The sequence below is a fragment of the Hyla sarda genome, chromosome 2, assembly GCF_029499605.1.
Source record: "Hyla sarda isolate aHylSar1 chromosome 2, aHylSar1.hap1, whole genome shotgun sequence".
Taxonomy (NCBI): domain Eukaryota; kingdom Metazoa; phylum Chordata; class Amphibia; order Anura; family Hylidae; genus Hyla; species Hyla sarda.
The window spans coordinates 145,140,067-145,167,768 of NC_079190.1; the positions used below are offsets into that span (position 1 = coordinate 145,140,067).

Sequence of the window (27,702 nt, forward strand, 5' to 3'; positions counted from 1 at the left end):
AATTGTGCTGATATCACATGACAGCAGGGGATGCATTCAACTTAAGTGCGGCAGGACGTACAGATGGGCTCCACACTTCATCAGGAGGCTTGCCTTTCAGGGAAGACAAGAAGCCAAGCCCCATGTGACGAGCTGTTGTCTCAAACTGAACATGAAGCCAGGAAAGGCCCGAGACGATAGTAATTCCAAGAGCAGAATAATGCAGAACCTATGGTGGACGTGAAAATCTCCCTAAAAAAGGATAATCCATCACAGACTGGTAATATATATACAACATACAAAGCATCATGGGCACATAATTTAAAAGTTCCAAAAATCTGGAATACCTCTTTTAAGCCAGTCATGAATATTTCCATTGGTTGAAAATGATTATTTTGAGAATCCAAATGTGGATCTAAATGTATGCTGTGAAAATATATACCTTTACATTCGGATATCTATTGATAGCCCCGAAATTGCATTTGCTTTTGAATGGAAGGAGTGTCACGTGACAGATTGTGGGGGAACAAATCATCTTTGTTGGTAGTATACAGTTATGTGATACTGTTTTCTTCAATTTGGCGACAATTTATATAATAACAGAAAAAGTTCTCTTAAATTCTTCAGCTTACCTTAAAAAAGTAGTATTATTGTTAATATTATTTTTTATGTATTTATTTTTCTTTAGGCACCATCTTTAATCAGCTGGCGAAATGGATACAAGAGGATAACAACACTGGCATTTATTATGAGACATGGACTGTGCAGGGATCAGTGGGACCTAACTCATCTGTGTGGTTTGATTCATATGACTGCAGCAAGTTTGTACTCCGAACTTATGAAAAGCTTTTTCAGCTTGGTGCCAGATTTAGGAAAAATATACAAACCAACTACACACGCTTATTTTTGTTCAGTGGAGAACCAGTGTATCTAGGGAATGAAAGCACAATCTTTGGCCCACAGGGAAATAAGTCATTGGCTTCTGATATTCAGAAATTTTACTTCCCTTACAGACCCCATCAGTCATTTAAACAACTTATTCTAAGCATTTTAGATATATATGGGAAGGTTGTTTTGCACAAGACCTTTTATCTGTACTATAATTTTGAATACTGGTATTTACCTATGAAACCTCCTTATGTTCAGATAACCTATGAGGAAATTCCCCTCCCATCCAGATAGCATTAGAAAGTTTGTACAGTCAGAAATCAAGTATCTTCAGTAATGAGAACGGAGTTGTTTTTCTGTTTTTCCATGCTGCTTTAACTTAAATGCAGTATGAATATATAGAGGGAACCTGTCATTATTTTTATGCTTCCTAAACACAAGTTATCAGGATGGTCCCTTGTGGTTTTTCTGCCCCCCCCCCCCCCCCCACATTAGCCTTGATTAATATGATTTATCATGGCTTGGTTTTTGCCCTGATATGTATTGTCAGCTGTGAGACCTTATATAGACAGGGCTGTGTCTTTCCAAATCATGTCCAATGAACTGAATTTACCACATGTTACTCCTATCACGGTGTAGAAACGTCTCAGAGATGATCAAGTGAAATGGGAGACCTCATATTTCAAGTGTCGTAGCAAAGTATTTATGCCCATGCAAAGTTCTTTTTCCTACTTAATAAATTAGTTAACATTTCTAAAATTCTGATTTTACCTTGCCAGTATTGAGTATTGAATGCAGAATGATAAGTAGGAAACTTAAAAAAAAGTTATAGGGGTCAGAAGCAGAAGATGACAATTTTAAACGTGAAGTGACCGAACTAACAATAATGAACCTACACAGTGAATTCTGTAAAAATAACAAAATACCAAATTCCAGAATTGTGACTTTTTTTTTAAAGCATACCCGTCAGATCCAACAAAAAACACTTTTTTTAATATACCACTCAGCACCTTATCCTGACCATGTACATCAAATTTTCATGTGTCTAGCACCTTTATTTATTTTGTTATTACACTTTTAATTTAGCTCACTAGTCTTAATTCCTCTCAAAGGGAGGGGGCGTGGTCTCACTGTGCAGGTCTCCGCCCCCTCCCTCAGTATGCTGTCTGCTCACATCTCCCCTAGCATAAGCAAAACTACAACTCCCAGCTTGTCCTCACTGACAGTAGCGGGACACAAGCTGACAGTGGGAGGATTGTTCCTCCAGCTGTGAGCCCTGCGCTCCCAGCTGTCAATCAAGGAAGTGTGTCCATGACATAGGTGATGATGCATGGACACAGCAGGACTAGTATGTCTCCAAGCAGGCAGGGGGGCAGTTCTTTGACTGGCTCTTTCAATATGAAATACTGAAAATTATCTAATGAAAGCAATTGCAAAACCTATTGGTTTTGCATGCTTTACAACATATCAAAAGTTTTTGTATCTGACAGTGCCCATTTAAGGTCACATCACATCCAACAAATGCCAAAATGGTACCATAAAAATTACAAATTATAATGCAAACATGAGCTTCCATAGAACTTCATAGATAGAAAGTTTTCCGTATTTTAATAAAGTAGTAAAACATGAGGGAAACTATCCTGTTTTGGGTATGGTAATCCTACTAATTTGAGGAACACAGATAACATGGCACTTATACCACACAGTGAACAGCGTAAACACAACCCCATTCCTCCACCTCAGAAAAAAACTTTATAAAAACAGGCAAAACAATATGTGTGAATTAAATTTAAGTACATTAGTCCCGTAAACAAACCCTTATATAGATTTGTGGATAGAAATGTGAGAGGGTTATGCTTCTTCAAAGACTAGGAGGGATAAAAATACATGTTATTGGACAGGGAAGGGAAGCACTATTTTTCATTTATTATTGTTTCTTACTATAAGATTTTTGGATTTAATGTGTGTACATAGTAATGCTGCCAATATTTTTCTGAAGCTGAGATGAGGCTTTTTCATTGTTTTTCATTGTTGCTTTTATCTAATTTCTTCTTTATATTTACCTATGAAGTGGAGTAAGCTGGCTTTGTCAAGCATATCAAGTATTAACCTGCTAATATAATACAACAAAAGTGATATATGTAAACAATAAGATAAGATTATTTTGGGCATGTTGCCTAGAAACTTCTCCATGAAGTGGATTATCTGGTCTTTTTCCTATTGACATGTTTGCACTAGTGTATATAATATCTTTAGGGTCTTACAGTGCTTTTTTGTTCTTTGGGAACTTGGACAATCCAGAGAGTGTTTGTCACCCGTGCTGCTGTTAACCAGCAACATTAGTCACTTGTGAATAGGCAACCATGGCAAACATAAAAAGCGTAAACCACTTAGGGCCCTTTCCGGCTGGAAATTCTGTGGGCAGCAGGCCCAGGAATACCAAGCCGCTGCTAGGACCAATTTGAAATTTGCTTTCTTCATAGACTGCTATGCAGATTCTGCAGAAAGAATGAACATGTTCCAATAGCGAAAAATAATTATCAAATAAAGGTTCATTTAAATAACAGAAAACATTTATGTATTGATCTTTTTGATCTTGAAGTAGAAGGTTCATCAAAGATGGAAACCATGGCTATGTGCTGCCTTGTACTGGAAAAAACAGCACAGAAATAATAATTTTTTCCTACAAAATCTCTGTGTGAAACTACCCTTAAAGGCGTAGCAATTATTTTCTATTTACAACCCACTTTTCTGGTGCATGCAAGTTTGGAGTTATGATTTCCCATGGCTGCTCATCCAATCAGTGGCATTGAAGCGGGACAGTTCTGCAGCCACTGATTGGATGAGAGAAATGTAGCGCGGAAGCAAGGAAGGTAAAATATGGTTATCTTTTTTTACTTACCTCCTCCCTGAGTGGATTGTAAATAAAAAAGAATTGCTGGAGTACAACTTTAACAGGGAAACAAAGACCTCACTTAAATATTAAAACTTTGAATTGGGTAATATTCAGTATAAATTTAACTGACAACATTTTACTACCCAACCTTAGTCAGTACTACTATTTATATGGATTCTCATTAAGTAATTTATACATTACTATTAAACTGGATATACAGTAATATACAATTTTTATTAATCATTTCTAGATGAACAGGAGTCAGATTTTGTATACTGATTTTCATATCCCTTGCTGGATATTCCTTTTTTTTTTTTATCATAATTTGATGTATGTGGGTTGCTTGTAGAATAAGAATTGATATTCTTTCAGTGGAAGGAGCATCCATTCACCCACTCTCCTCTTCTGCAAAACACAAAGTAAGAATATACGGTTTAATTTTGTACATAAATTCATTGAATTTGATGAATTACGTTATCTGCATTTTTTTTCTGTCCAGAATCCCTCTACAGTAAGCAGAAACAATCTATTGTTACAACAGGGATTAAACTTTTTAATAGACCCATTGTCATGCATATCTTTTATTAACCCTCTGACGACCAAGCCAATTTTGACCTTAAAGGGGTACTCCAGGGAAAACCTTTTTTCTTTTAAATCAACTGGTGCCAGAAAGTTAAACAGATTTGTAAATGACTTCTATTAAAAAAATCTTAATCCTTCCTGTACTTAGCTGCTGAATCCTACAGAGGAAATTCTTTTCTTTTTGGAATTCTCTCTGATGACATCACGAGCACAGTGCTCTTTGCTGACGTCATTATAATTATAATAACTCTATATTTATTGTTGTCCTTAGTGGGATTTGAACCCAAGGCCCCAGCACTGCAAGGCTGCAGTGCTAACCACTGAGCCACCATACTACCCTTAGCATACATCTGCTATGCACGGTTGCTAAAATGGACAGAGATGTCAGCAGAGAGCACTGTGGTCGTGATGCCATCAGTGTTCCAAAAAGAAAGGAATTTCCTCTGTAACATTCAGCAGCTAATAAGTACTGGAAGGATTAAGATTTTTAATAGAAGTAATTTACAAATATGTTTAACTTTCTGCCACCAGTTGATTTAAAAGAAAAAAGGTTTTCACCGGAGTACCCCTTTAAGGACCAGAGTATTTTTTTAAATTCTGACCTCTGTCATTTTATGCATTAATAACTCTGGGATTCATTTACTTATGAATTTGATTCCAAGATAGTTTTTTCGTGACATATTCTACTTTGTTAGTGGTAAATTTTCATCGATACTTGCATCATTTCTTGGTGAAAATTCAAAAATTTCAGGAAAAATGTGAAAATTTTGCATTTTTTTTACTTTGAAGCACTCTTCTTGTAAGGAAAAAGGACATGTCAAATAAATTACATATTGATTCACATATACAATATGTTAACTTTATGTTGGCATCATAAAGCTGACATGTTTTTACTTTTTGAAGACATCAGAGGGCTTCAAAGTATAGCAGGAATTTTCCAGTTTTTCACGAAAATTTCAAAATCTGAATTTTTCAGGGACCAGTTCAGTTTGGAAGTGAATATGAGGGTCTTTATGTTGGAAATCCCCTATAATGGACCCCATTATGAAAACTGCACCCCTCAAAGTGTTCAAGATAACATTTAAAAAGTTTAACCCTTTAGACGTTTCACAAGAATAGCAGCAAAATGGAGGAGAAAAATCTAAATCTCCATTTATTACACTAACATGTTATTGTAGCCCCATTTTTATGATTTTTACAAGGGGTAAAAGGTAAAAAGGTCTCCCAAAACTTGTAATTCATTTTCTCTCGAGTAAGGAAATACCTCATATGTGGATGTAAAGTGCTTTGGGTGCACTAGAGGGCTCAGAAGGGAAGGAGCAACATTGGGCTTTTGGAGAGCGAATTTAGCTGAAATGGTTTTTTTGGGGGGCATGTCGCATTTAGGAAGCATCGATGATGCCAGAACAGTAAAAAAAAAAAAAAAAAAAAAAAAAAAAAAAAAAAACACATGACACACTATTTTGTCAAATACACCCCTTAAGGCTTACTGTACCCCTTGTTACATTCCTTAACAACCCACAGGTGATTGATGAACTTTCATTAAAATGGGACATAAAAAAATTAAATTAAATAAAATGCTGGTGTTACCCCAAATTTTTCATTTTCACAAGGGGAAATAGGAGAAAAAGCCCTTAAAAATTTTTAACCCCATTTTCTTATTGGGTTACGGGTATGGAAATACCTCATATGTGGATATAAAGTGCTCTGCGGGCGAACTACAATGCTCAGAAGAGAAGGAGCACCATTGGGCTTTTGGAGAAAGAATTTGGTTGGAATGGAAGTAGGGGGCCATGTGCGTTTACAAAGCCCCATGGTGCCAGAACAGTGGACCCCCTCCCCCACATGTGACCCCCATTTTGGAAACTACACCCCTCCACAGAATTTAATAAGGGGTGCAGTGAGCATTTACACCCCACTGGTGTTTGACAGATCTTTGGAACAGTGGGCTGTGCAAATGAAAAAAATCTGTCAGACACCTGTGGGGTGTAAATGCTCACTGTATCCCTTATTACATTCCGTGAGGGATGTCGTTTCCGAAATGGGGTTACACGTGGGAGGGGTCCACTGTTCTGGCACCATGGGGGCTTTGTAAACTCCTTCTTTTCAGAGCCCTGTAGTGCGCCAGCAGAGCACTTTACATCCACATTTGGGGTATTTCCTTAATGGCGTTACAAATTTGTTGTTGCAAAACTACAACTCCGAGCATGCACTGACAGCCGAAAGGCATGCTAGAAGTTGTAGTTATGCAACAACTTGGGAAGAACAGTTTGGAGATCGCTAAGTAGTGGTCTCCAAACTGTAGCCCTCCAGATGTTGCAAAACTACAACTCCAAGCATGCCCAGACTGTCCAGGCATGCTGGGAGTTGTAGTTTTGCAACATCTGGAGGGCCACAGTTTGGAGACCACTGTGTAGTGGTCTCCAAACTGTGGTCATCCAGATGTTGCAAAACTACAACTTTCAGCATGCACTGACTGTCTGGGCATGCTGGGAGTTGTAGTATTGCAACTTTTAGAAGGCCACGGTGAAGATCACTTACCAGCGATCTTCACTGCTGCCTCCTCCACTGCCGCACTTTCCGGCTTGTATCCTCTTGCTGCCACCCGATGTCTCTGCCGCCGCCAGTTCGGTGAGCCAGCTATGTCCCCCCTGCTCTACCCGGACTTCAATCAGTGGCCAGAGTGGGGGAAATCAACTTTAACCCCCCCCAACTGCCATTGTCCTGATCGACCAATGGCAGGGGATAAGAGGAGGTGGCACCCCTGCCACCTTGCTCCCATCCTTTAGAATGGTCGGAGCTGTCTCTGATCACTCTTATTTGCCAGGCAGTGACCCGATTGGCCCGGAATTGCCGCCAATCGCTGGTCTGAATTGAGCTGCGATTTGCGGCGATCGCCGACATGGGGGTCTCAGGACCCCTCTAGCCATTGCCACGGGATGCCTGCTGAAAGATATCAGCAGTTATCCCGGTCCGATCACTGCCCGGCAAGCGGTGGTGATCGGAAATACAGAGGGCGTACAGGTACATCCTCTGTCCTTAAGTACCATGACGCGAGAGCGTACCTTTACGCACTCAGTCCCCAACAGGTTAATGAAGTATAGCCAGTGTTAGAGGTCTTTATTCTTGTAGTTGCATTGTACAGCTCTGTGCAGTGGAAGTGGTGAGCTGGCTCGCCATACTCCCATGCTTGCTCCATGTTCCCTCTCTGACCCACCCCCTGTAATGAATATTCAAAATATTCACTCTCACATCACAAGGACATGAGAGTCTACCAGTGCCTGTGCTCTGCTCAGAGCGGAAGCTCTCGTGTTCTAGCGACGTGAGTGAATAGTTATGAATATTCATTACAGGGCGGTCCAGATCAGGAATATGGAGAAGAGGCAGGGGAGTGCAGCAAAAGCTGCACAACGCAACTACAAAAATAAAGACCTCTAACGCTGGCTATACTTCATTAATACAAGAAAGGGACCCCTTTTTTTTTTTTATACTGTTCACCGTCACTATAACCCAATATATTAGGTTTAGTGCGGGTGAACAGTCTGCCAGTTTTCCTTTACGAATCAGTGAGGCACTGAGGGGGTTATTTATCATTGTGTTATATTGCTTTTTTGGTCTACATTTGCAAACTTCTGTTATTTTTGTGCTAATTGCATTTTTTTTTTTTTTTTTAAGTTCTAAATTCCGTCATTTTGGCCTTTTGGTGTTGCTAGACCATTTTTTGAAGTGGTTACAAATGTATTACCTGCATGTTTTTTAATTTTGCGCAAATTTTACCGCAAATGGTGCAAAAAAACCTGCAAATCTAGACCACCTCCTGACCAGGTCTAAAAAAAAGATTACTACTCCTGTCTGTTTGCCAAAAATAAAAAATCATCAGCCAGAGTTAAAGAGCGAGAATAATGTAGAGAATAAGAATGTTTAAATGGGTACTCTCATAAAAAATAAAAAAAATTTTTATTAAATAGATTATGTTAAAAAAAAGTTTTTTTAATATATTTTATTTTAAAAAATCATGTTTTAATTGTTTTTTACGTTTGTAAACGTGGCCACTAGGTGTCACCCTATATGGCTCAGGATTACTTTTCCCCCCCCTGACGTTCAGCAGGTTCGGACCAACACTGGCCGGGCAGCGTGGTCCGAAACGCGCGTTCACATTAATGAGGAGAGGGAGATACAAGGCGGGCGGGGATATTTAAATTTCGCACTATGCTCGCTGTCTGCCTATACAGGCAGAGAGCGAGTACAGCGCTTGTGTGCGCGTGGCGTGCGCAATTTAAATATCCCCGCTCCCCTGCATCTCCCTCTCCTCATTCATTGCAGCACGCGAGCTGCAGGAAAGAGAGAGGAGACGGACGGAAGAGAGCCCTGGCCAGGCTTTAGATGACGTCGCGCCTGCCGGGGACGCCCACTTCCTGCCCTCACCAGAGAGCTCAACTCTGAGCTCCTGCAGCCATTCTTCAAAAGGTATTTTTATGGGGATTTGGGCAGAAATACAGACAGGGATAGATGTAGTTAGTGTCAGGGACAGATGGGGAAGGGGGAATAGAGAAATTTAATTTAGTGATAGCTACTCTTTAAAGACATAAAAAGTAAAAAAAAATGTAAAAAGTGCAAAGGAAAAGTTAAGCAGTTGTCTATATGAAACAATCAGATATATTTTTTAAGGTACAAAAAAGAAATGGTAAAGATGTAAGAAACAACAAGATTGCTAGCAATGGCCAACATCTCACAATTTCATGTGCTCAAGTTTTAAAAAAATATCCGACAAAGTGATAAGAAAATAAAAAGGTGAAAGGTTAAAAAAAAAAATACCTGTTCCACTAAAACCTCTGCCTTTCGAACAATAAAGTTTCCTTTTTTTCCTGGCCTGCGGCAAGGTAAACCACTAATCAAATGTGAGGGAGACTCTTTTTGCAGACCTTCTTTTAGACATTAATTTGCCTTAAAACTAAAACAATTAAAGGCATGCACACAGACAAACAAGCTCCTCAGAAGCAGGGTAGACATGATCTGAAATTCGCGGTAGAAAATGATCTGGGTGCAGATCAGCGGGAAATTTATCATGGTCACTGCGACAATGATAAATATGGAGCAGCACCGCCAAAAAAACAAAACGCATCTAGACAAACAACAAAAATGATCTAGCCAAGACCATTATTGATAAATAACTGTGACTCTGACCTGTTGACATGTTCTTTAAAGGGGTACTCCGTTGCTCAGCGTTTGGAGGAACAAACTGTTCCGAACGCTGACCCGGCGCCGGGAGCTCGTGACATCATAGCCCTTCATGATTTCACGCCCCGCCCCCTCGATGCAAGGCTATGGCAAGGGGCATGACAGCCATCACACCCCCTCCCATAGACTTGCATTGGGGGGCGGGGCTATGACGTCACAAGCTCCCAGCTCCAGTGTTCGGAACAGTTTGTTCCAAACGCTGAGCAGCGGAGTACCACTTTAAATGACATGAACATTTTAAGGATTCACATGGAACCAGTAAAAACATTTCTTGTCATGATTCATTGCATGACATATTATGGATGTATTGCTGCTAAGAGAGAATACTGCGCTGCATTGAGGCAGTATACAGTGAAACACAATTACTGCCTGGACAAGTTTTACTTTACATAGGGTTTTTTAAGTGTATAAAATGTATATGTTAAATGGAAACAAAAATGCAGTATTAACCTAGCCTAACTTTATAATTAGTTGTCACAGAGGACTCTTGTTAGCATACAAAAGCACAAGGCTGCAGGTACAGGCTGAGTACATTTATACAGATCAAAGACTTTGAGGTTACATCTAATATTTACAGTAGGTGTCAAGGGTATGCAAGGAGCAACACATAGCCTGGTTACAGCTGTTACACGTGCCAAGCACACTTCATTAGGGGTCTTACTGCATATGTCTTTCCATTTCTGAGGATTAAGCACCCCATTGCATGAGTATAGAAGCCGCAGATGACCAGTGTGACACTTGGCTATTACTTGCTGTACTGGTGTGTAAGTGGAATAATGTGCAAGGCTACCAGGTAGTGCCAACTTAGTGTCTGAAATGTTGTCTATAATTCTTATATTCTGACACTCCCAGCCAGTGCTGTGGAGTCGGACAACATTTTGGGTGCCTGGAGTCGGAGTCGGCAAACAATGCACTGACTCAGACTCCTACTAAATTTAGATTGGAATTTAAAAAAAAAGCAAGTTTAAATGTCCCAATTCACAAAAAGTTATGATTAATGACTTCTCTACTGTAAGAATAAAGACCAATGCATGCAGTGCCTCACGTAACCGCAAAGCAAACACGTTAAGTGACCGTGAAGAAGCACGCTTTTCATGTGCTTCACTATATGGCACGCAACGCACAATTAGGAGCGGCAATACTCATACTTTCCATAGTGTTGTGTTCTGCTGTTACAGGAAACCCATGGGTAACCTAGCCTCTCATTGATAAGGGATTAAGTAAATCTTTTTTGCAGGACTAGAGACACGTGTATAAGTGGAGGATCAATAGTTCAAGACTGAAGCTGTAAACCATTGGAGAAACTGCTGCCATTCAGCTAAGGCTATAAAAACTTGTTAATTCTGATTGTTAGCTTAAACTTTAAACATGACTATGGGATTCTACTAGGGAAATCATGTTTTATAATAAATGCCTCTTCCTGGATCCTTTCACTGCCCTATCTTCAGCAGCAGATCAGCACACAAAAAGGAGAAGGCAGCAGCTTTCTGCCCAACTACCTCTCTCTGCTAGAAGAGCTAAGAACTTCTTGGTGGAACAGCTTCTTGGATTCAACTGTAAGTGTTTATAAATACATTCGCATATTAATACAGAGGAGTCGGGGAGTCGGAGTCGGCAGTATAAAAAAACTGCGGAGTCGGAACATTTATCTACCGACTCCCCAGCCCTGCTCCCAGCCTCTGCAAACCTTGCTCAGCATATAAAAACAAGATTGTACTTTTCAACTTTTCCAAAATTTCTATTAAAATTGTTAGGCATCTAATACATTTAAAATATTAATTCTTAAAAAAATAAAATAAAAAGCTGTCGATATAAAGTAGACATATAAAAGTGTAAGTTTCATTAACTTTTTCCATGGTCTGTATAAATATATAAAACATTAGTATTAAAATATGAAAAATGGTTATTATTTTTTGCATCTTTTAAAAAAAAAAAAAATACAATTAATATTGGCTTATTCCTACTATGTAAATGTAGTACAACTTGTGGCAAAAAAACAAGGCAAAGCAGTACCAAATTATTCTCAATTACAGTAATACATGACAGATTTCAAAGACACGTTTGGTAATTCAGTGACATACAGGCCTAGTAAGAGCAGTCCTTAAGGGGTTAAAAAAGCTTTATTTGTAAATAATGGTATCATATGAGTTTTTCCCTACTTTTAGGTTGCTCTGGGTGATTAGATCTTTGGAGCTTGTTGCAATTGCCCATGTTGCCACACCCGTAAAACCGGCACAGTAAATATGACCTAGAAATTTTAACATGAATTAGAACCTAACAATATGCAAATAATGTCTTACCTTTGTTCTGAATCTTGAAATCCTCAGGCAGCAAACTATCCTGCCTGTTTCCGAGTGTAAAGGCGAGAAAGGAAAGAATGAGAGCATCCATTATAGCTATTATTGCTAGGATGTAGGCCCAGCGAACAGTGCAGGCTCCAAGTGTATATTTGTCAGTCTTATCTCCACACATACGCTTCACTTCTGCTGAGTCCCACCCATCAGGGTAAATTAGGCATCCAATCATCAAGCCAGCCGCTGCAGGGGAGAACAAAGTACTAGTAAACCTTGAGAATAAAATCAAAGGATGTAAATCCTAAAGTAATAGTATAAAATACAATTTTCAATAAATGGCAAGGTAAGTTTTCATTTAAATACCTGAAGCCAACTGCATCCATGCACAGACTTTGTACACTGTGGCCGAGTTGCAGAAAAAGAAGAGACTGAAGCTAAGCATGGAACCCACCACTAGAAACATGGACACACCAATAAAAAACATGGCAGTTTTGAAGGCTCCTGATGGTATGCTCTCAAAGTCCAATGCGCTTCCTTTGCAGATTAGCTCTGACGTCAGTGCATTTCCTATGCAATAGCTGAACAAACCAAAATAACCTGCTTGTGGGGTGTTTAAACTGTCTCCAATCCAGTAAGGTTGGATGAAGACTTCCACCATGATGATAGAGAAGCATATAGTAAACACTGCCCACAAGACACCAATTGCACGTGCGTTACGCACATAGTTGGTGTGATATATTTTGGCTGCTTCTTGTGCTGGCAGCAGCGGAGCCATTTTGATCCCGCGTGGGTATGACTCTTAACAGCAAAACCTGTAAAGGCAGAAAAAAAAGAAGTAATAATGATCAAGACCATTATAATAGAAAACTTCATTTATATCCTTTCATCAATCAGTCTAAGAGCACCACACTGATGCTTCACTCAGCTCTTTCTCAGGTCCATAAATTATTCTGTCTTATGCTACTGCTCCCCCCTCCTGTCTGCTCAGGACAAGACAAGTGAAGAGAGGAGCTCATATTACTCATTTTAAAGGGGTACTCCAGCCCTATCCAAAGGATAGGGGATAAGATGCATGATCGCGGGGGTTCCGCTGCTGGGGACCCCCGCAATCTTTCATGCAGCATCCCGCTATCATCAGCCTCCGGAGCGAACATTACTCCGGGTCTGATGAATCACGATCACGGGGCCGGAGTATTGTGATGTCATGGATCCGCCCCCGTGTTATGTCATGCTCCGCCCCCTCTATGAAAGCGTATGGGAGGGATCGTGACAGCCGCTAGACCCCCTCCCATAGGCTTGCATTGAGGGGGCGGAGCGTGATGTCACACGGGGCAGATTGTGATTCATCAGACCCGGAGCGATGTTCACTTCGGAGGTCAGGCATCTTATCCCCTATCCTTTGGATAGGGGATAAGATGTCTTAGGACTGGAGTACCCCTTTAAGGCATCGGGAAGCCTTTAACAGATAAGGCAGCAGAGAGCCTGTTCTGACGGAAACTACTGTGACTGACAAAGGCTTCCTGCTGCCTTATAATCTAATGAGGAGTAACACAAGCTCCCCCTTGCACGTCACAGGTTTCATCCTGAGCAGATTCAAGGGTAGGGGGAAGAGGGACTGGAAATCTTATTTTAGAAAGTGTAATCGGATGTCACAGCTACAAGCCAGGCAGCACAGCTCATAATGTTTCTTTTACTGTTTATTTTAAACTATATTATACTCCTGTACCCATATTTGTTCTGAAAGTATGCATCTGGCACATTGTGAAAATGTCACATAGCATTTTAACATCATTGCATCAGTGCAATGTTTTGAAAGAAATGTATAAAAATTATTTTTGGGCTACAAGACTAACTCAAGCAGAACCTGAGATATACCACACCTCTTAAGAAAAGTACAAGATGTGCAGAGCTCAAACATGTCACTTATGCCTATTTCTGTATTCAAGAGAAGAAGCAACACAGAAACATGGAAGCATACCAATTAATATTTAGTACAATCTTTATTTAACAAGAAAGAAAAGATCCTGTATACACACAATGAACATATCACAAGGACATATTAAAACCAATTAAAATAAAGGCTCACAAGAGCCTACAGCACAACCCAGGGGAGGGGCCATGAACCCCCTCACCTGAGATTGACACCCGTCCTCTAGGCAATTTAATGTGTAAAAATATATAATCAGTGATAGCTCACTCCAGTCAAGTAGTATAACAATTGTTAGGTATACGCTATAAGGTGCTTAGGTAGTAAATGCAGCATTCAGATAAAGTGGTAAGTGCCTGATACAATATCATGCTCCAAACAGGTTCCCAAATAATCATATAGGGAGTAAAAAGTTACTAACAACCACATATATCCAATGGAGATTCCAATATACTTGCATATACCAGTTCCTTAAAGGAGACAAGCGTCCCAGACTGGAGAGGAAAGAAGGTTACGCCATGAGTAAGAGGACAGGGACACCGAGAACCCAACGCGTTCCATTGCCTAACTGGCAACTTCCCCTGAGTAGCACCCAGCCTTGTAGATTGGATTGAGCCCCCATACTTTTTCTTTTCTCTTATGCCTATTTTTGCCTGCACATTATGTATACATGAGAAGTAAATAGACCAGAGATGCCTGTAATACAGTTGCTGCATACATTTGAGTTATAAAATCCTGGTTAGGTGCAGGGAGTGATCAGACTGCAGCTGGCCATCTTTATACCCCTGTGGTCAAAATATGATTAACAACTCCTAAATGTGCTAGTTGGCGAGCACATAACCTCTCTGATTAGTAAGTAGGGTGATAACATGAAGAAAAGTACATAACTTCCTGTGGTCACTGGCGGCACACTGGGAGAGATTATAATAACAGGCTGGGATATTTTTTGGGGGGATGTCACATGTAGCTTCCCCCCTCCCACCCATTCCATACACACATAACTTTCATGCTGCTCCCCGATATCAAAAGTGCGTCATATCCAACTATTAGAATATAAAATCATCTTAAAGCTAAGACTCTGGCCTTTAATGCAATCTATGTCCTTTTATTCTAGCCACAACAAGCATTGAAACCCATGCCATATGTATCTCAGAGTATACACCACAGCTCTTACATCATAAAATACCAATAGTCAGCTCATTTAGAATAAAGAGACAAAATATACATCTAGAAGCCATTCGAATTTTAATTGCAAGAAATACGCTTCTAAATATCTTTTTAGAGCAAACTCAAGGGGAACCTGTCAGATCCCCCAGGTCCTCACACACCAGGGATGTTGTTCTCCTCAGATCTCTGTGATACCAACAGTTCTCGCAGAGGTGAACAATGGAAGACTTCTAGCGGGAGCTGCAGGATAAAGAATCGGCACTGGCTGGAACAACCACAGGTAAGGAAAACAGTTTATTCTGAACAGATGAAACGCATTTCATGCGTTGCATCTGTTCAGAATAAACTGTTTTCCTTACCTGTGATCATTCCAGCCAGCGCCGAGCTAAAACGTAATTTTATTTCCAGTGGCCATTGGTTTGGCAGAAGTTCCAGAGAGAAGCCCTGCACTCAAGTTGCCAATGAAGCCTGACTGTCAGGTGGGGGCGCTTTAAGCATTACTAGAACTGGTCTCTGTGACTGTAAAATTAATCACGGCCACCCCAAATAAAGCTACTTATAATTTTTTTTAGCTCTCTGTGGCATCAAAGAGACATTTCCTGACAGATTTCCTTTAAAACAGTTAAAGGGGTACTCCACTGGCCAGAGTTCGGAACATTTAGTTCCGAATGCTGTGTGCACACTGTGGGGGGTTGACCATGCCCCCTCAATACAAGTCTATGGGAGGGGGCGTGACAACCACCATGCCCCCTCCCATAAACTTGCATTGAGGGGGCATGGCCTGACATCATGGGGGGGGGGGGGGGTTGGGGGTGTGGCTGACCCCTACAGCGCGCATTCGAAACTAAGTATTCCGAACGCTGGCCAGCAGAGTACCCCTTTAATGCTGGGAAATATACTGATTGTCTGGGGCATTGCATTTCAAGAAACTGGTGTAGCATGACAAAATTCTTGGACATGAGAGTGAGAGGTTCAGATTATGGAAAAGGTTAGAGGGGTTTTCCGGGCTAGGATGAGTGATAGCCTATCTGCAGGATAGGCCATCAATAGCTGGTCTGCTGGGTACCGACACTTGTGAATGGGGCCAGAAGCAGTTGGCTCTGTTCACTGTGTGGTGGTGGCACCGTGTAACTGCAACTCGGCTCCTGTTCAAGTGCAGTACCCAGGCCTGACCACTACCCAGTAATAAAAGAGCCAACTGGCACCTTTTACTGTGTATTAGTGACAAAAAAACAGCTGATCGGCAGGGGCGCTGACACCCTGCCAGTCAGCGATTGATTACAAATCCAGAGGATAGGCATTAATCATTCTAGCTCTGAAGGCCCCTTTCATTTTACGTCATTATCAGAATGGCAGTACAGTCATGTGCAGTTCTGGTGTCTGCAAGGGGTTTGTATGATCTCCCCATTTTTGTGTGTTTCCTTTGAGTACTCGGATTTCCTCTCATAAACCAAAACATACTGATAGACAGGGACCAATGTAAGTAATAATAAACTCTGTGCAGCACTGCAGAATATGTTGGCACTATATAAAAAAGAAATAATTATTTGTCTGAGATGAGGGAGGGGATGTATGGAGGTGCAGCACTGTGGAGAGTTTTGAGGCTAAGAGTGATAACATTCACTTTTCATGCCTGTGGTGATCCAAGTCCCATAGAATAGTAATGGATACCACTTTCTCATTCATAATACAATGTTAAATTGTAAACTCTATGGGGGAGATTTATCAAGCTGTTCCTGTCATTTTATTTTATTTATTTATTGCTGTAAAAAGGCTCATTGCGCAAATACCAAAAATTGCGCAACAATTTTTTGCACCTTCTACTTATATGCCATTTTAACATAACAGAATTCTGTTTTGACTTAGGCAGTGGAAGATATTTACTATATGCATCTTTTTAACTTAAGCGCATCAATTGGCGCATATCATTAAAAAAATGAGCAAATATAGACCAGGGTGGAGGCAACCTTTTGAAAACGTCAGCAAAACCCTTGTACAGTTTAGTCCATTGTTATACTGCTCTAATTACATAAGGTTATGTGTTATAACACTGTGTCATGTTTGGTTATGTCCTCTTTCAAATATAGTAATTTTTTATTTTTTTATTTAACTAAATTTGTTTGCTAATTTTTTTTACCTTTTATTTACCTCTTTTCCATTTGCTAAAAATTGTGTATAATTTTTCATTTAAAAAATAAAAAACAATTTTCTTTTCCAGTCATTCCAAGTTTTCATTTCTCTTTTTATGCTCTGCAAATAGCACAGCATGGTTAAATGATTTAACCCTTTGACAGTAAAAAATTGCCGTGTTTGGATACTTTAGATTGTGGTGTCTTGTTAAAATAGAAAATTAGCAGCATGATTTTTGGCTTGTGCCTCAGGTCAAAATTGGCTAAATAACTCTCACCTAGCTGAGTATACTGTTTCATAACACAAACTGCTTCTGGCGGCTTCCAGTGTGTTCTAAGGTAATGAAAAATGCAGTCAAAAATAACGGGGAAAAAAATGACATAAAAAATACTTTTCACAGACAACATTGATAAATCTCCCCTTATATGACATCATGTTTTTGTCATTACTCTCACACATCTCCAAACATAAATTAAAATGTATTAGTTGCGGTGCCGTCATCCTCCATAACCCCACCCTTGCCTTGCCATGGCCTGCTTTTCATGTGTTATGAAAGAAACATTAGTACAGTGCTTGTTGCGAAGAGCTTTTGATGTGGAATCTCTTTTTCATCATGGCTTAAATTTTCTGACTCATGCAAGCAGAAAAGGACACTGGAGGAAATATGACTTTGCTGAGAGGCCAGGCACTTGACGGCCCCAGTGTAGGCTTGTAAACACATTGGGGGGAATTAATCCTTAGTAGTGGAAGCATTTTCTTTTCTATATGTTGCGCAAATGTTTGCGCAATGAGGAATTTTATGTCTTTTTTTTGAGTCTTTTCTATTCTTTTGTGTATCTTGGAAATAATTTTTTTACTGGATACAAATTTATCATGTGCTTTCTTTTTGTTTAGACATTTTTTGTTTGCACAAATACGATGTTTTTGACGCAAATTTACACCATCAAAATGGGCACGTAGGAAAGTGCAGGAGCCATCCCTCAACACTGCTAAACTACAACAACTCCCAATCATGGGACAGAGTCTGTCCCATGATGGGAGTAGTTGTAGTACAGCTGCGCTGAGAGATGGCACTTGCACATCCCCCGGTTGCGGGACTTTTTTTTTAACTTTTAGGACTACTACTCCCATCATGGACAGACTCTGTCCATGATAGGAGTTATAGTCCAGGGGCTGAGGGGCAGATGGCAGCAGGTCATTCTCCTGAGACCCGCTGTGATGCGCATTTATTAACTTAACAAGCCGGCGGCACATGCGGCTACACTGCGCTCCCCGCTGGCTCCAGGCTCCTGTATACATCTGTCATCATTCATAATCCCCGCTGCCGGGAGATGGGAGCTCTGTCCATGATGGGAGTAGTAGTCCTAAAAGTAAAAAAAAAAGTCCCGCAGCTGGGGGACGTGCAAGTGCCATCCCTCAGCGCTGCCGTACTACAACTACTCCCATCATGGGACACAGAATGTCCAATGATGGGAGTAGTAGTCCAAGGACAGAGGGAGAGATCGCAGGGGGGGGGGGTCTCACTCCTGAGACCCCCTGTGACCTTTACTGCTCTGCCCCTAGTGATGACGTCATTAGGGGTGGAGCTACACAGTCCAGGCCCGAAGCAAGGGTGGTAAGTATGGTTCTATTCTCATTATGCGTTTTGCATAATGGGAACAGAGGCTTTCTGGCAGTGTGTTCCCAAACAGGGAGACTCCAGCTGTTGCTTAACTACAGCCCCCCCCCCCCCCCCCCCCTTGATGGGAGTTTAGTTTAGCAACAATTGGAGGTTTCCTGTTTAGGAACACTCTGCATTATGTGCGCTTTTCCCAGAGGACAGCGCAAAGAATGTACTAACCCATTTTTTCGTGTTTTTCTTTGCTTCTAATTTCAGATACGTGAATGCAGAGGACTCAGTGGACTGTGACCATGACTAGGTTTTTTTAAGTCAATAAAAGGGTTAGAGAGGGCTGTGGGGGAGTGAATAAAAAATGTTTTCAATGTGTCGTGAAAAAGTTTTGTTTTTTTTTATAATAGAATTTTCAGTCTTAGTAGTGGAAGCCATCTTATTGTTGGAATCCATTACTAAGCCGGGGCTTAGCATTAGCCCCAAAAACAGCTAGCACAAACTTCCAATTATTACCCCGGTACCCACCGCCCCAGGGGTGTCGGGAAGAGCCGGTACCAACAGGCTTGAGGCTTCAAATATGGCGCTCCTGGGCCTAGGCGGTAACAGGCTGGCGTTATTTAGGCTGGGGAGGGTCAATAATAATGGTCCTTGCCCACCCTGGTAACGTCAGGCTGTTGCTGCTTGGTTAGTATCTGACTGATACTAAAAATAGGGGGAACCCTATGCATTTTTTTTTTATTTAATCAATAAATAAACCTGTGGTTACCCATATTTTCAGTATCACCCAGACGTGTTGGTGACAACACACCAGCAAAAACGCAAGAAACGATGCAGGGAAAAGCTGGGACAGTTTTTCTGGCGTTTTTGCTGGTGGACAAAAAACCTCAATGGAATCCGAGCCTCAAAGCAATAGAACAAAATCCCTGTGTCCACTTTTCCTGTGAGGTGCAGCTCAGGTGTACAAATAGAACTGTGTGGAGATTTAGAAGTTTGCACCAAATTTATCATGTGCCTTGCACAAGTACGGTAAATTTGGTGCAATTGCACCAAATTTAGACCAACCAAAACGATGTACAAAAAACATCTACCTACACCAACAATGATAAATTTTCCCCATTATAAATATACCTTACATTGTGTTGTATGATCAGTTCAGGATGGACCAGTTATTGACAATGGCAACAACAGTATAAATCAGCTCACCCTCCGACCTCGGAACAACACCCAGCGCATGGATACCACGGTGCAGTGGAAGGCATAATACGAACGAGAAGAGAGTCCAACACCAATGGGTAAGTGGATAAAATTCACAGGCTTTACTGATTCCTTTAAAACAGGCATTCCTTTATGCCTGTAAGCTGATGTTTTAAAGGAATAAATAAAGCCTGTGAAGTTTATCCACTTACCCATTGGCGCTGGACTTTCTTCTCTGTAGTTATTGGCAATGTGTTACTTGCCACTATAAAGAACAAATTAAACAATTGCAGTTATTTACTGTGTTATTTAATGCAATAAGAATAATCTTAAGTAATCTCTGGCGTGTAATAATTTTGACTTGAATCAATTACATTTGTTGAATATATATATTTTTTATAAATCTTGAAAATTAGATGTTTAAATCTATAAATTACAAATGACTTAACTGTTTGCAATAAAAAAAATACATATAGTGAACTTTAATCATTTTAGCTAACTTTAACACCATTACATTGGTTGTCCGGTCTTTTAAAAATGATGCTCTATCTTCCATATAGGTAAAACTGCGGTGTGGTCCAATGCATGTTTTATTGCAGAGCAAGCTTCTAAAAGCATTTCTTCCAGAAGCAGCTTCTATAACCTAACATCTCAGGTAAGCACCATATGAGAGTAAAAATTACTTTGCAATACATAACCTTGGTGCCTCTGTGCAGACTCTTCACTCATAGTAGCACTTAACAGCACACCCAACCTGTGATATGTGCATAGTATTCTATAGGTAAAAGTTAAAAATTATCATTTGTCGTTTGCAGAAACTTGTATTTTACACTATACTTATATACAGCAACTCTCATGGACATAGGCACAATACATTGGGGCTGACCATATGCACTACTGTGGGAGACCTTTCTAGAGATGCTCTGTGACCTGTACAGAGGTTATTCTACAGTGATGGGGAGATTGAGCTCTGAGAAAAAGCTTTTGTGATCTTTTCTTATCTATCTACTGGTGTAACCTTTTACTGTAATGCTGTTTGTGATGATTGGAGGAGACTGCTGGAGAGTGATCTGTACAGAACAGGAAGGGTCACCGTATTATTAGGTGAAATATGTTTGCTGTTCCCAGTGAGCTGTGAACAGGGGCATCAGTAATTCGCTGACTGAAATTGGATTTTTATGAGAAAAAGCCAAATGAATATGATGACTAACACTTAAATAAAGGAAAACAGGGTTAATGTGAAATCAAACACAGTATTTTACATGAAAGAAGTTCGGCACTGCTTACTTCTGCTGACTTAGGATGAGATATACAGAGTGCTATGTATAGGGAAACTGTCTCTTGCTTCTGGGTGGTGCTCAGACAGAACGCAGCAATGATATCAATGTAGAATAAATATAAATGAAAAACTTTGGCCACTCACCAAATCTTCTTAATCTTCTTTTATTGCAGTAACATACTCACTATATACAACATAGTATCGGTGTATCGTATCAGAGGGGTACAGGTGGGCGTCAGCAGCCGTTGTTTCGCACTAGTCCAGTGCTTCATTGGGCCTTAAACATAATGGCCATCGCTGGGGTTAAATACAGGTGTGTGATTACTAAAACCTATCACCAACTGGATAACTTCACCACATGATCTAAAAAGTTAACAGGTAGGAGGTGTCCACTTCTAAACATAAGGAGCAATAAATGGATTTAAAAGCTAACAATAATTATTCTTAGAAGCATACTGCCATATTTGTTTTATTGTTCATTCCTATTGGTCCTATAGCTTGTGTTTTAATAATGCAATACATTACTCTTGTAATAGACGTGTATCTAATCTGGTACCTGGTATGGCTTGTATTTTCTCTATCTTTGCGGATTGCAGGACTTCTGGTTTCCCATCATGGACTCTGTTTACATGGGATAACATGCGAGGAGCTCCCTTTCCAGAGTGGAACAAATGAAAGTGCTCTCTTATGCAGATGCATATTGCCTTATAGTTTTCCCAATGTAAAAAAATCTGCGTGGGCAAAAAATTGTTTGGAATAACTTCCACTTTGTGTATGTTTTAGATTTTTCAGCATGTCACCAATAGTACAGTGTTTCTTATATGCAATTAATGGTTTCCTTATAGCTATATGCCATATGTCTTCATCTACTTCTAAGATATACCAATTCCTCCTAATTGCTTGCTCTATGAATTCATTAACTGGAGAATTATTAAAAGGAAAGAAAAACCTTCTTGTGTTCTCATCCTAATTTATTCTCATTTTTATTCTCATTTTGTTCTCATTTATTGCTCCTTTATAGGTTTTAGTAATCACACACCTGTATTTATCCCCAGCTATGTCCATTATGTTTGAGGCCCGACGAAGCACTGAACTAGTGCGAAACAACGGCTGCTGTCGCCCACCTATGCCCCCCTGGTTTGTCCACCCCCGATACTATGTTTAATATATTGAGTATGTTACTGCAATAAAAGAAGATTAAGAAGATTTGGTGAGTGGCCAACATTTTTCATTTATCTTTATTCTACATTCAAACACAGTATTTTGGTCAGTATATTTGAGCCAGAATCAGGAGTGTGTTTAAAACACAGGAAAAAGATGCAAATCTTCCCCTTCCCATGCATGTGAACCCAGCTTTACAGCAGGCTAATGATTTGATGATTGGATGAAAGTAGTATTCACCAATGAATCACCATAATCTGAGAACTTGAACCAGTTTACTGTGGAATATTATATATAGTTAGTGTAGTCATGCCACAAAGAATTTAAGTTGACATAAATTTGGACTGGGATCTGATTGGGATTTTTTGTTCATGATTCCAAAATTTCTGATTAGGAAAAAACATTCATTATAAAATTATTTACTTTCATTTATGGTTTACAAAGCCAGAAGTTCTACTATTACACATTTTTTGTGAGAATTGTGTACTTGTATATGTTAGAATATAAGTATGCTCATACTTTATGGTTGAATAAACAAAGTCTATTGTTGAGTGTAGAATTAAATGTGACATTTCATGATCATATGGAATATGTAGGTGCTACATTAAGTATCATTTTATTATACTACTGTTAACACACTTTTTTAAAGAAAAAAAAAAAAACTATTATCTTTGGAATTGGCAGTAAACCTTATAGCAATTTATGTAACTTATTAATACATATGTAATTACAACAAGAACTGGTTCTCTTATTTAAATATTTTTAATAACATGAAAAGTCACTTTTTAGGGAATCAAAAGACATATAAATACAGGCATGGCTTTGAAGTTGAAATAATACAACTAACCTTAATGCATGTGGACAATCCAAGCTGCCAAATGTTTTTCTAGCTGAGCATTACAAAGATGAGAACTAGCGACCCAGAAACTCAACCGCATGCAAGACTGGAAAAAGGATGTGCCTGATGATACTGAAACTTGAGGATACTTTGCTGGTCCTGTGCTGTAATGTTATGCCCACTGTATTATTCATGTACAGCATGTGTACTGTGTCAGCTGTATGCTCTTTTAATCCTAGAGTGTAAGGTGAGAGTTTACATGCATCCCCCGTCATCCTGGTGCATTATGGGAAATGTAGGTAATCTTCTTATTCTCTGTGTTTAATATTATTCCACTCTACAAGATTAGTCCGTGACAACAGATACTACAACTGTAATGTGAAAAGATTTGTTCTGCAGTTCACTGATAAAACGAAGTACTGATATACTGTAGAGTAAGCGCAAAGAACTATGCTCCCCAACCCTTTGAAGCCCTCAAATTTTTTCAAAAAGCAAAAATATGTCCATTTTATGATGCCAACATAAAGTTTACATATTGTATTTGTGAATAAAAATAACATTTATTGTGAATATCCATTTTCCTTACAAGTAGAGCTTCAAAGTTAGAAAAATTTAAAATTTTCAAAATTTTCATGAAATTTGGGGATTTTTCACCAAAAAAGGATGCAAGTAACGCCGAAAATTTACCACCAAAATAAAGTAGAATAGGTTTATTAATTCGTAAAGTGACGGTGGTCAGAATTGCGAAAAAGGGCTCAGTCCTTAAGGGGAAAAAGGGCTGCGTCCTTAAGGGGTTAATACAGTAACAATTAAGAGTAAAATTTTATACTGTGGCTACAGTGATACCCTGTCTTTCTGCTCAGTAGATTTTGTGATATCACTCATCCTTTTGGTCTGGGAACAATTAGATTGCTTCTTTCATTTTTCACAAGTCTCTTTAAAAATGAAATAAGCAATCTGATTGGTTGCCATGGGCAACTGCACCACTCTTTCTCTACACAAGTTTTGATAAATCTCCCCAATAGCAAGCATGCACTTTTGGGCACAAAGCTTTGAAAATGTAAATATTTGTGTTTGGGCAGGCCTCCTGACAAGGAAGAGGGTGGGAGGAGGAGAGGAGTAAAGCCTCCAGCTTCTAGTAAAAGTTTAACAGCAATGAGAATAGTGTAAGTATAATATAAAGGTATTTTACATATAAAAACATGCATATTGTAACACTCACGGTTAGAAGACAGGAACACAGGAGGTAGTGGATCCGCTGGACCTGTGTGGCAGATGACGCGGGCTGTACCAGGGAGCGGAGTCTAAGGTGCCGCTGGTTTTCACCAGAGCCTACCGCGAAGCAGGATGGTCTTGCAGCGGCAGGCGGCACCCAAGTCGCTACCCCTGTCACGACTCGACCACACAGGCGGATGAGGAGATTCGAGGCAGAGGAGGATTACAGCAACTTGTATTCAGGATAGCAGAAGGTCAGAGCTGGCAGCACAGGTGCGTAGTCAAGAATGTAGCAGGAGGCCAGGAGCAAGGTCAGATCACAGAATAAGGGGTCAGAAACACGGCAAGGCAAGACTAAGTAACACTTTCTCAATGGCACAAGGCAGGGGGAGATGCACACACTTATAGGGAAGGAACAGGTGAAGGCACTAATTAGGGCGTACTGGCCCTTTAAATCACAGAACAGTGGGAACATGAGATGAAAGTGCTCACGGCCAGCATTTCTGGACGGAGCGCTGATATTACAATACCTCCCCCCCCCCCCCTTTGGTCTCTCCCTCATCTTGGAATTTAGAAGGTTCTGGAGTACAGGAAGGTGGCAGATCGGTAATAAAGTTCTCAGCACAGTGAGTCCAAAGGGTTTCAGGAGTGGGCAAAGGCTGTAAGTGGTACGCAGGTTTCTGTAGAGTAGTTTTGTTACGGGCACAGGTAGCTCAGGAATTAACAGAATCTGCAAAATCGCGTTCAAGGTGCGGCCAACAGTAATGCCGGGAGATCAGGTGAATAGTCTTCCGTTTTCCAGGGTGAACAGGTAGCAAAGAAGACTGTCCCCAATTTAAGACTTTAAGTCTTAGTTTAGCAGGCAGAAAAGATTTTCCAGGTGGAACTTGTTGAAGATAGACAGGAGCTAAAGGAATCAATCGCTCAGGAGGAATATTATGCCTTGGCGTGGAGTCCAAACCTGTGACATCAAAATACGTGGAAAGAGAGTTGGCTCAGAAGTTTTTGTTAACAGGCCTAGAAGGAAGAGAGGAAAGAGATTTAGACTGGATCAGCACAATACAATGATTTTTGCTAAACTGTCCCCAACATGTGATTTCACCAGATCTCCAGTCTAGTTGAGGAGAATGACGTTGAAGCCAAGGAAGACCAAGAAGGAGCTCTGAAGTACAATGTGGTAGCACATAGAACTCAATGGCCCTCATTTACTATTCTAATCCCGACCTCTTTTGTCGGGTTTTTTTGGCGCATCTTTGTCTGCGCCATGTCGCAGACATCGTGCGCCAGTCTGCGACACTATGCGACATTTTTTCCGGACGGACCCGATGTGGATTCTCCCAAACCCGAAAAAGGGGCGTAACCCGACATTTCTGAGCTTTCCCACGTATTTATTAAGGTTTCCAACCCGAATTTGTTGAATTGTTGTGGATTTTTTCCCGACAGCTCAGAGGAGTTGGAAACCAAAAGCTACAAAACCCACGTGCGACAAACAGGATGCGACATAATAATAAATACCAGGGGAAAAAAGCAGTCGGGTAAGAAAGCAACAGACTTACAACCCGATTTTCTTAGTAAATGAGGGCCAATGTTTTCTTTATGCAAATCTCCTACTTGCATGATGAGAGATTCAGTGCGGTATAGCACCTTACAGTTCAGAGGAAATGTACAAGGGCTTGGCAAGATGATTCACTGGAAGACGAAGTTTCTGGACCAGGGAGGCACCAATGAAGTCACCAGCGGAACCAGAGTCCAAAAATGCAGAAGCATTGAAAGATGTCTTGGCAGGAGAAAAGATCTGAACTAGAATAGAAAATAGGAGAGGTAATATTCACATCTAGGGACGCCACTCTTATTTGTCCAAGAAGCAAGCGTTGTCCCAGATGTGGAGGATGTATAGAATAGTCTTTGAGAAAGTCCCCCGGACTGGCACAATATAGGCTCAAATTCTAATTGCATCAACGGGATCTTTCCTGATGCGTTAGGCGAAAGCGATCCACCTTTATAGCCTCTTCGGCAGGAGGCAAAGAAGACAGAAGAGGTGGAGGTTGAAACACAGGAGACAGTCAGGGTAATCACTGTGTTCGGGCAGGCTCTCTTTCCAAATGAAGTTCTTCCTGCCTCTCTGCAAAACGCACGTCAAAACGGGTGGCCAAATGGATACGTTCGCACAGGTTAGTCGGAGGATCTCAAGCAGAAAGAGCATCCTTGATTGTAATGGAGAAGGTGGAACACAAGGCTTTGTCATTCCAAGCCAGTTCAGAAGCCAGTGTGCGGAATTGAACAGCATAGTTGCCCACAGAGGGGTTTCCTTGACTAAGAGTCAGAAGAACCGTCTCGGCAGAGGAGGCTTGTTCGGGTTCTTCAAATACTTTGCGGAATTCTGCAAGGAAAGCTGGCAGGCTCGATGAGATCAGATCATTACTATCCCAGAGAGGGGTAGCCCAAGCCAGGGCTTTACCTTACAGTAGACTGACCACAAACGCCACTTTAGCACACTCTGTTGGGAACTGATTCGCCATGAGTTCTAGATGCATGGAACACTGTCTCAAAGCCTCTACACAGCTTGTGATCTCCGTCAAACCTTGAGGGCAAGAATAAGTGAAGCTTGGACCCGGAAGAAACGGCTGACACAGGAGGAGGCTCAGGCACAGGTTGCTGCTGCTGTTGTTGCTGCTGAGCGGCAAGAAGCTGTTGAACCATAGCAGAAAGTTGATTCTTTTTTGAAAGTTTTGTGTTTTTTTTTACACTTTTCGGTGGTGAAATGGGGAAAATGGGACAATTAAAATTTTTATTGGGGGAGGGGATTTTTCAAATTTTTTAACTTTTAATTTTACACTTTAATAGTCCCCATAGGGGACTATTTATAGCAATCACTCGATTGCTAATACTTTTCAGTGCTATGCATAGGGCATAGCACTGATCAGTGTTATCAGTCATCTTCTGCTATGGTCTGCTTGATCTCAGACCAGAGCAGAAGACCTGTGGAAGCCAGCTGAGGCAGGTGAGGGGACCTCCGTCTGCCGTTCTGGATGATCGGATCTTCTGTATTGATCACGGCATCTGAGGGGTTAATGGTGGACATCCGCGCGATTGTGGATGTCTGCTATTACGGTATTGGAAAAATTCATATCGTGCAGGAAAAAAATTTCGGTATGAACCGGTATACCGCCCAGCACTATGTGACCGTACCCTATACTAAGAAATATGGTGTCTAAGGCTATGTTCACGCAATAAAATGTCTGCATGGATAATCTCCGTGCGGACATTCTGGACACTGCAGGGTGCCAGCGTAATATGCCGGC

General features: G+C 40.6%; 2 protein-coding genes across 3 annotated transcripts in view; one reads left to right on the forward strand and one right to left on the reverse strand.

Annotated features, from left to right (window-relative positions):
* Positions 1-4,324, forward strand: part of CLN5 (CLN5 intracellular trafficking protein) — a 32,988-nt gene extending 28,664 nt beyond the window's left edge. Inside the window, exon 4 of the mRNA XM_056555538.1 lies at positions 668-4,324. Within this exon, the coding sequence (XP_056411513.1) occupies positions 668-1,161 (494 nt within the window). The 3' untranslated portion in view covers positions 1,162-4,324. The remainder of the gene's footprint in view (positions 1-667) is intronic.
* LHFPL5 (LHFPL tetraspan subfamily member 5) lies at positions 4,061-27,113 on the reverse strand. 2 transcript variants are annotated; one of them, XM_056555541.1, is made up of 4 exons: positions 23,195-27,113; positions 12,241-12,689; positions 11,884-12,120; positions 4,061-4,168 (listed from the first exon to the last, which is right to left on the reverse strand). In XM_056555541.1, the coding sequence occupies exons 2-4, from the start codon at positions 12,650-12,652 to the stop codon at positions 4,152-4,154; spliced, it is 666 nt and encodes a 221-aa protein (XP_056411516.1). In that variant the 5' UTR covers positions 12,653-12,689; positions 23,195-27,113; the 3' UTR covers positions 4,061-4,151. The 2 variants fall into 2 exon arrangements, with proteins under 2 accessions (XP_056411516.1, XP_056411515.1); XM_056555540.1 differs by lacking the exon at positions 23,195-27,113 and having other exon boundaries at positions 12,241-15,639.
* Between the last annotated feature and the right edge of the window lie 589 nt (positions 27,114-27,702).

What these genes read in the sequence shown, in the direction of transcription:
- LHFPL5 (XM_056555541.1), bottom strand. Translation starts at nt 12,652, where the DNA reads ATGGCTCCGCTGCTGCCAGCACAAGAAGCAGCCAAAATATATCACACC. An exon ending in ATGGATGCAGTTGGCTTCAG is followed by an intron (nt 12,121 to 12,240) that starts GTATTTAAATGA and finishes TCTCCCCTGCAG; the next exon opens with CGGCTGGCTTGATGATTGGA.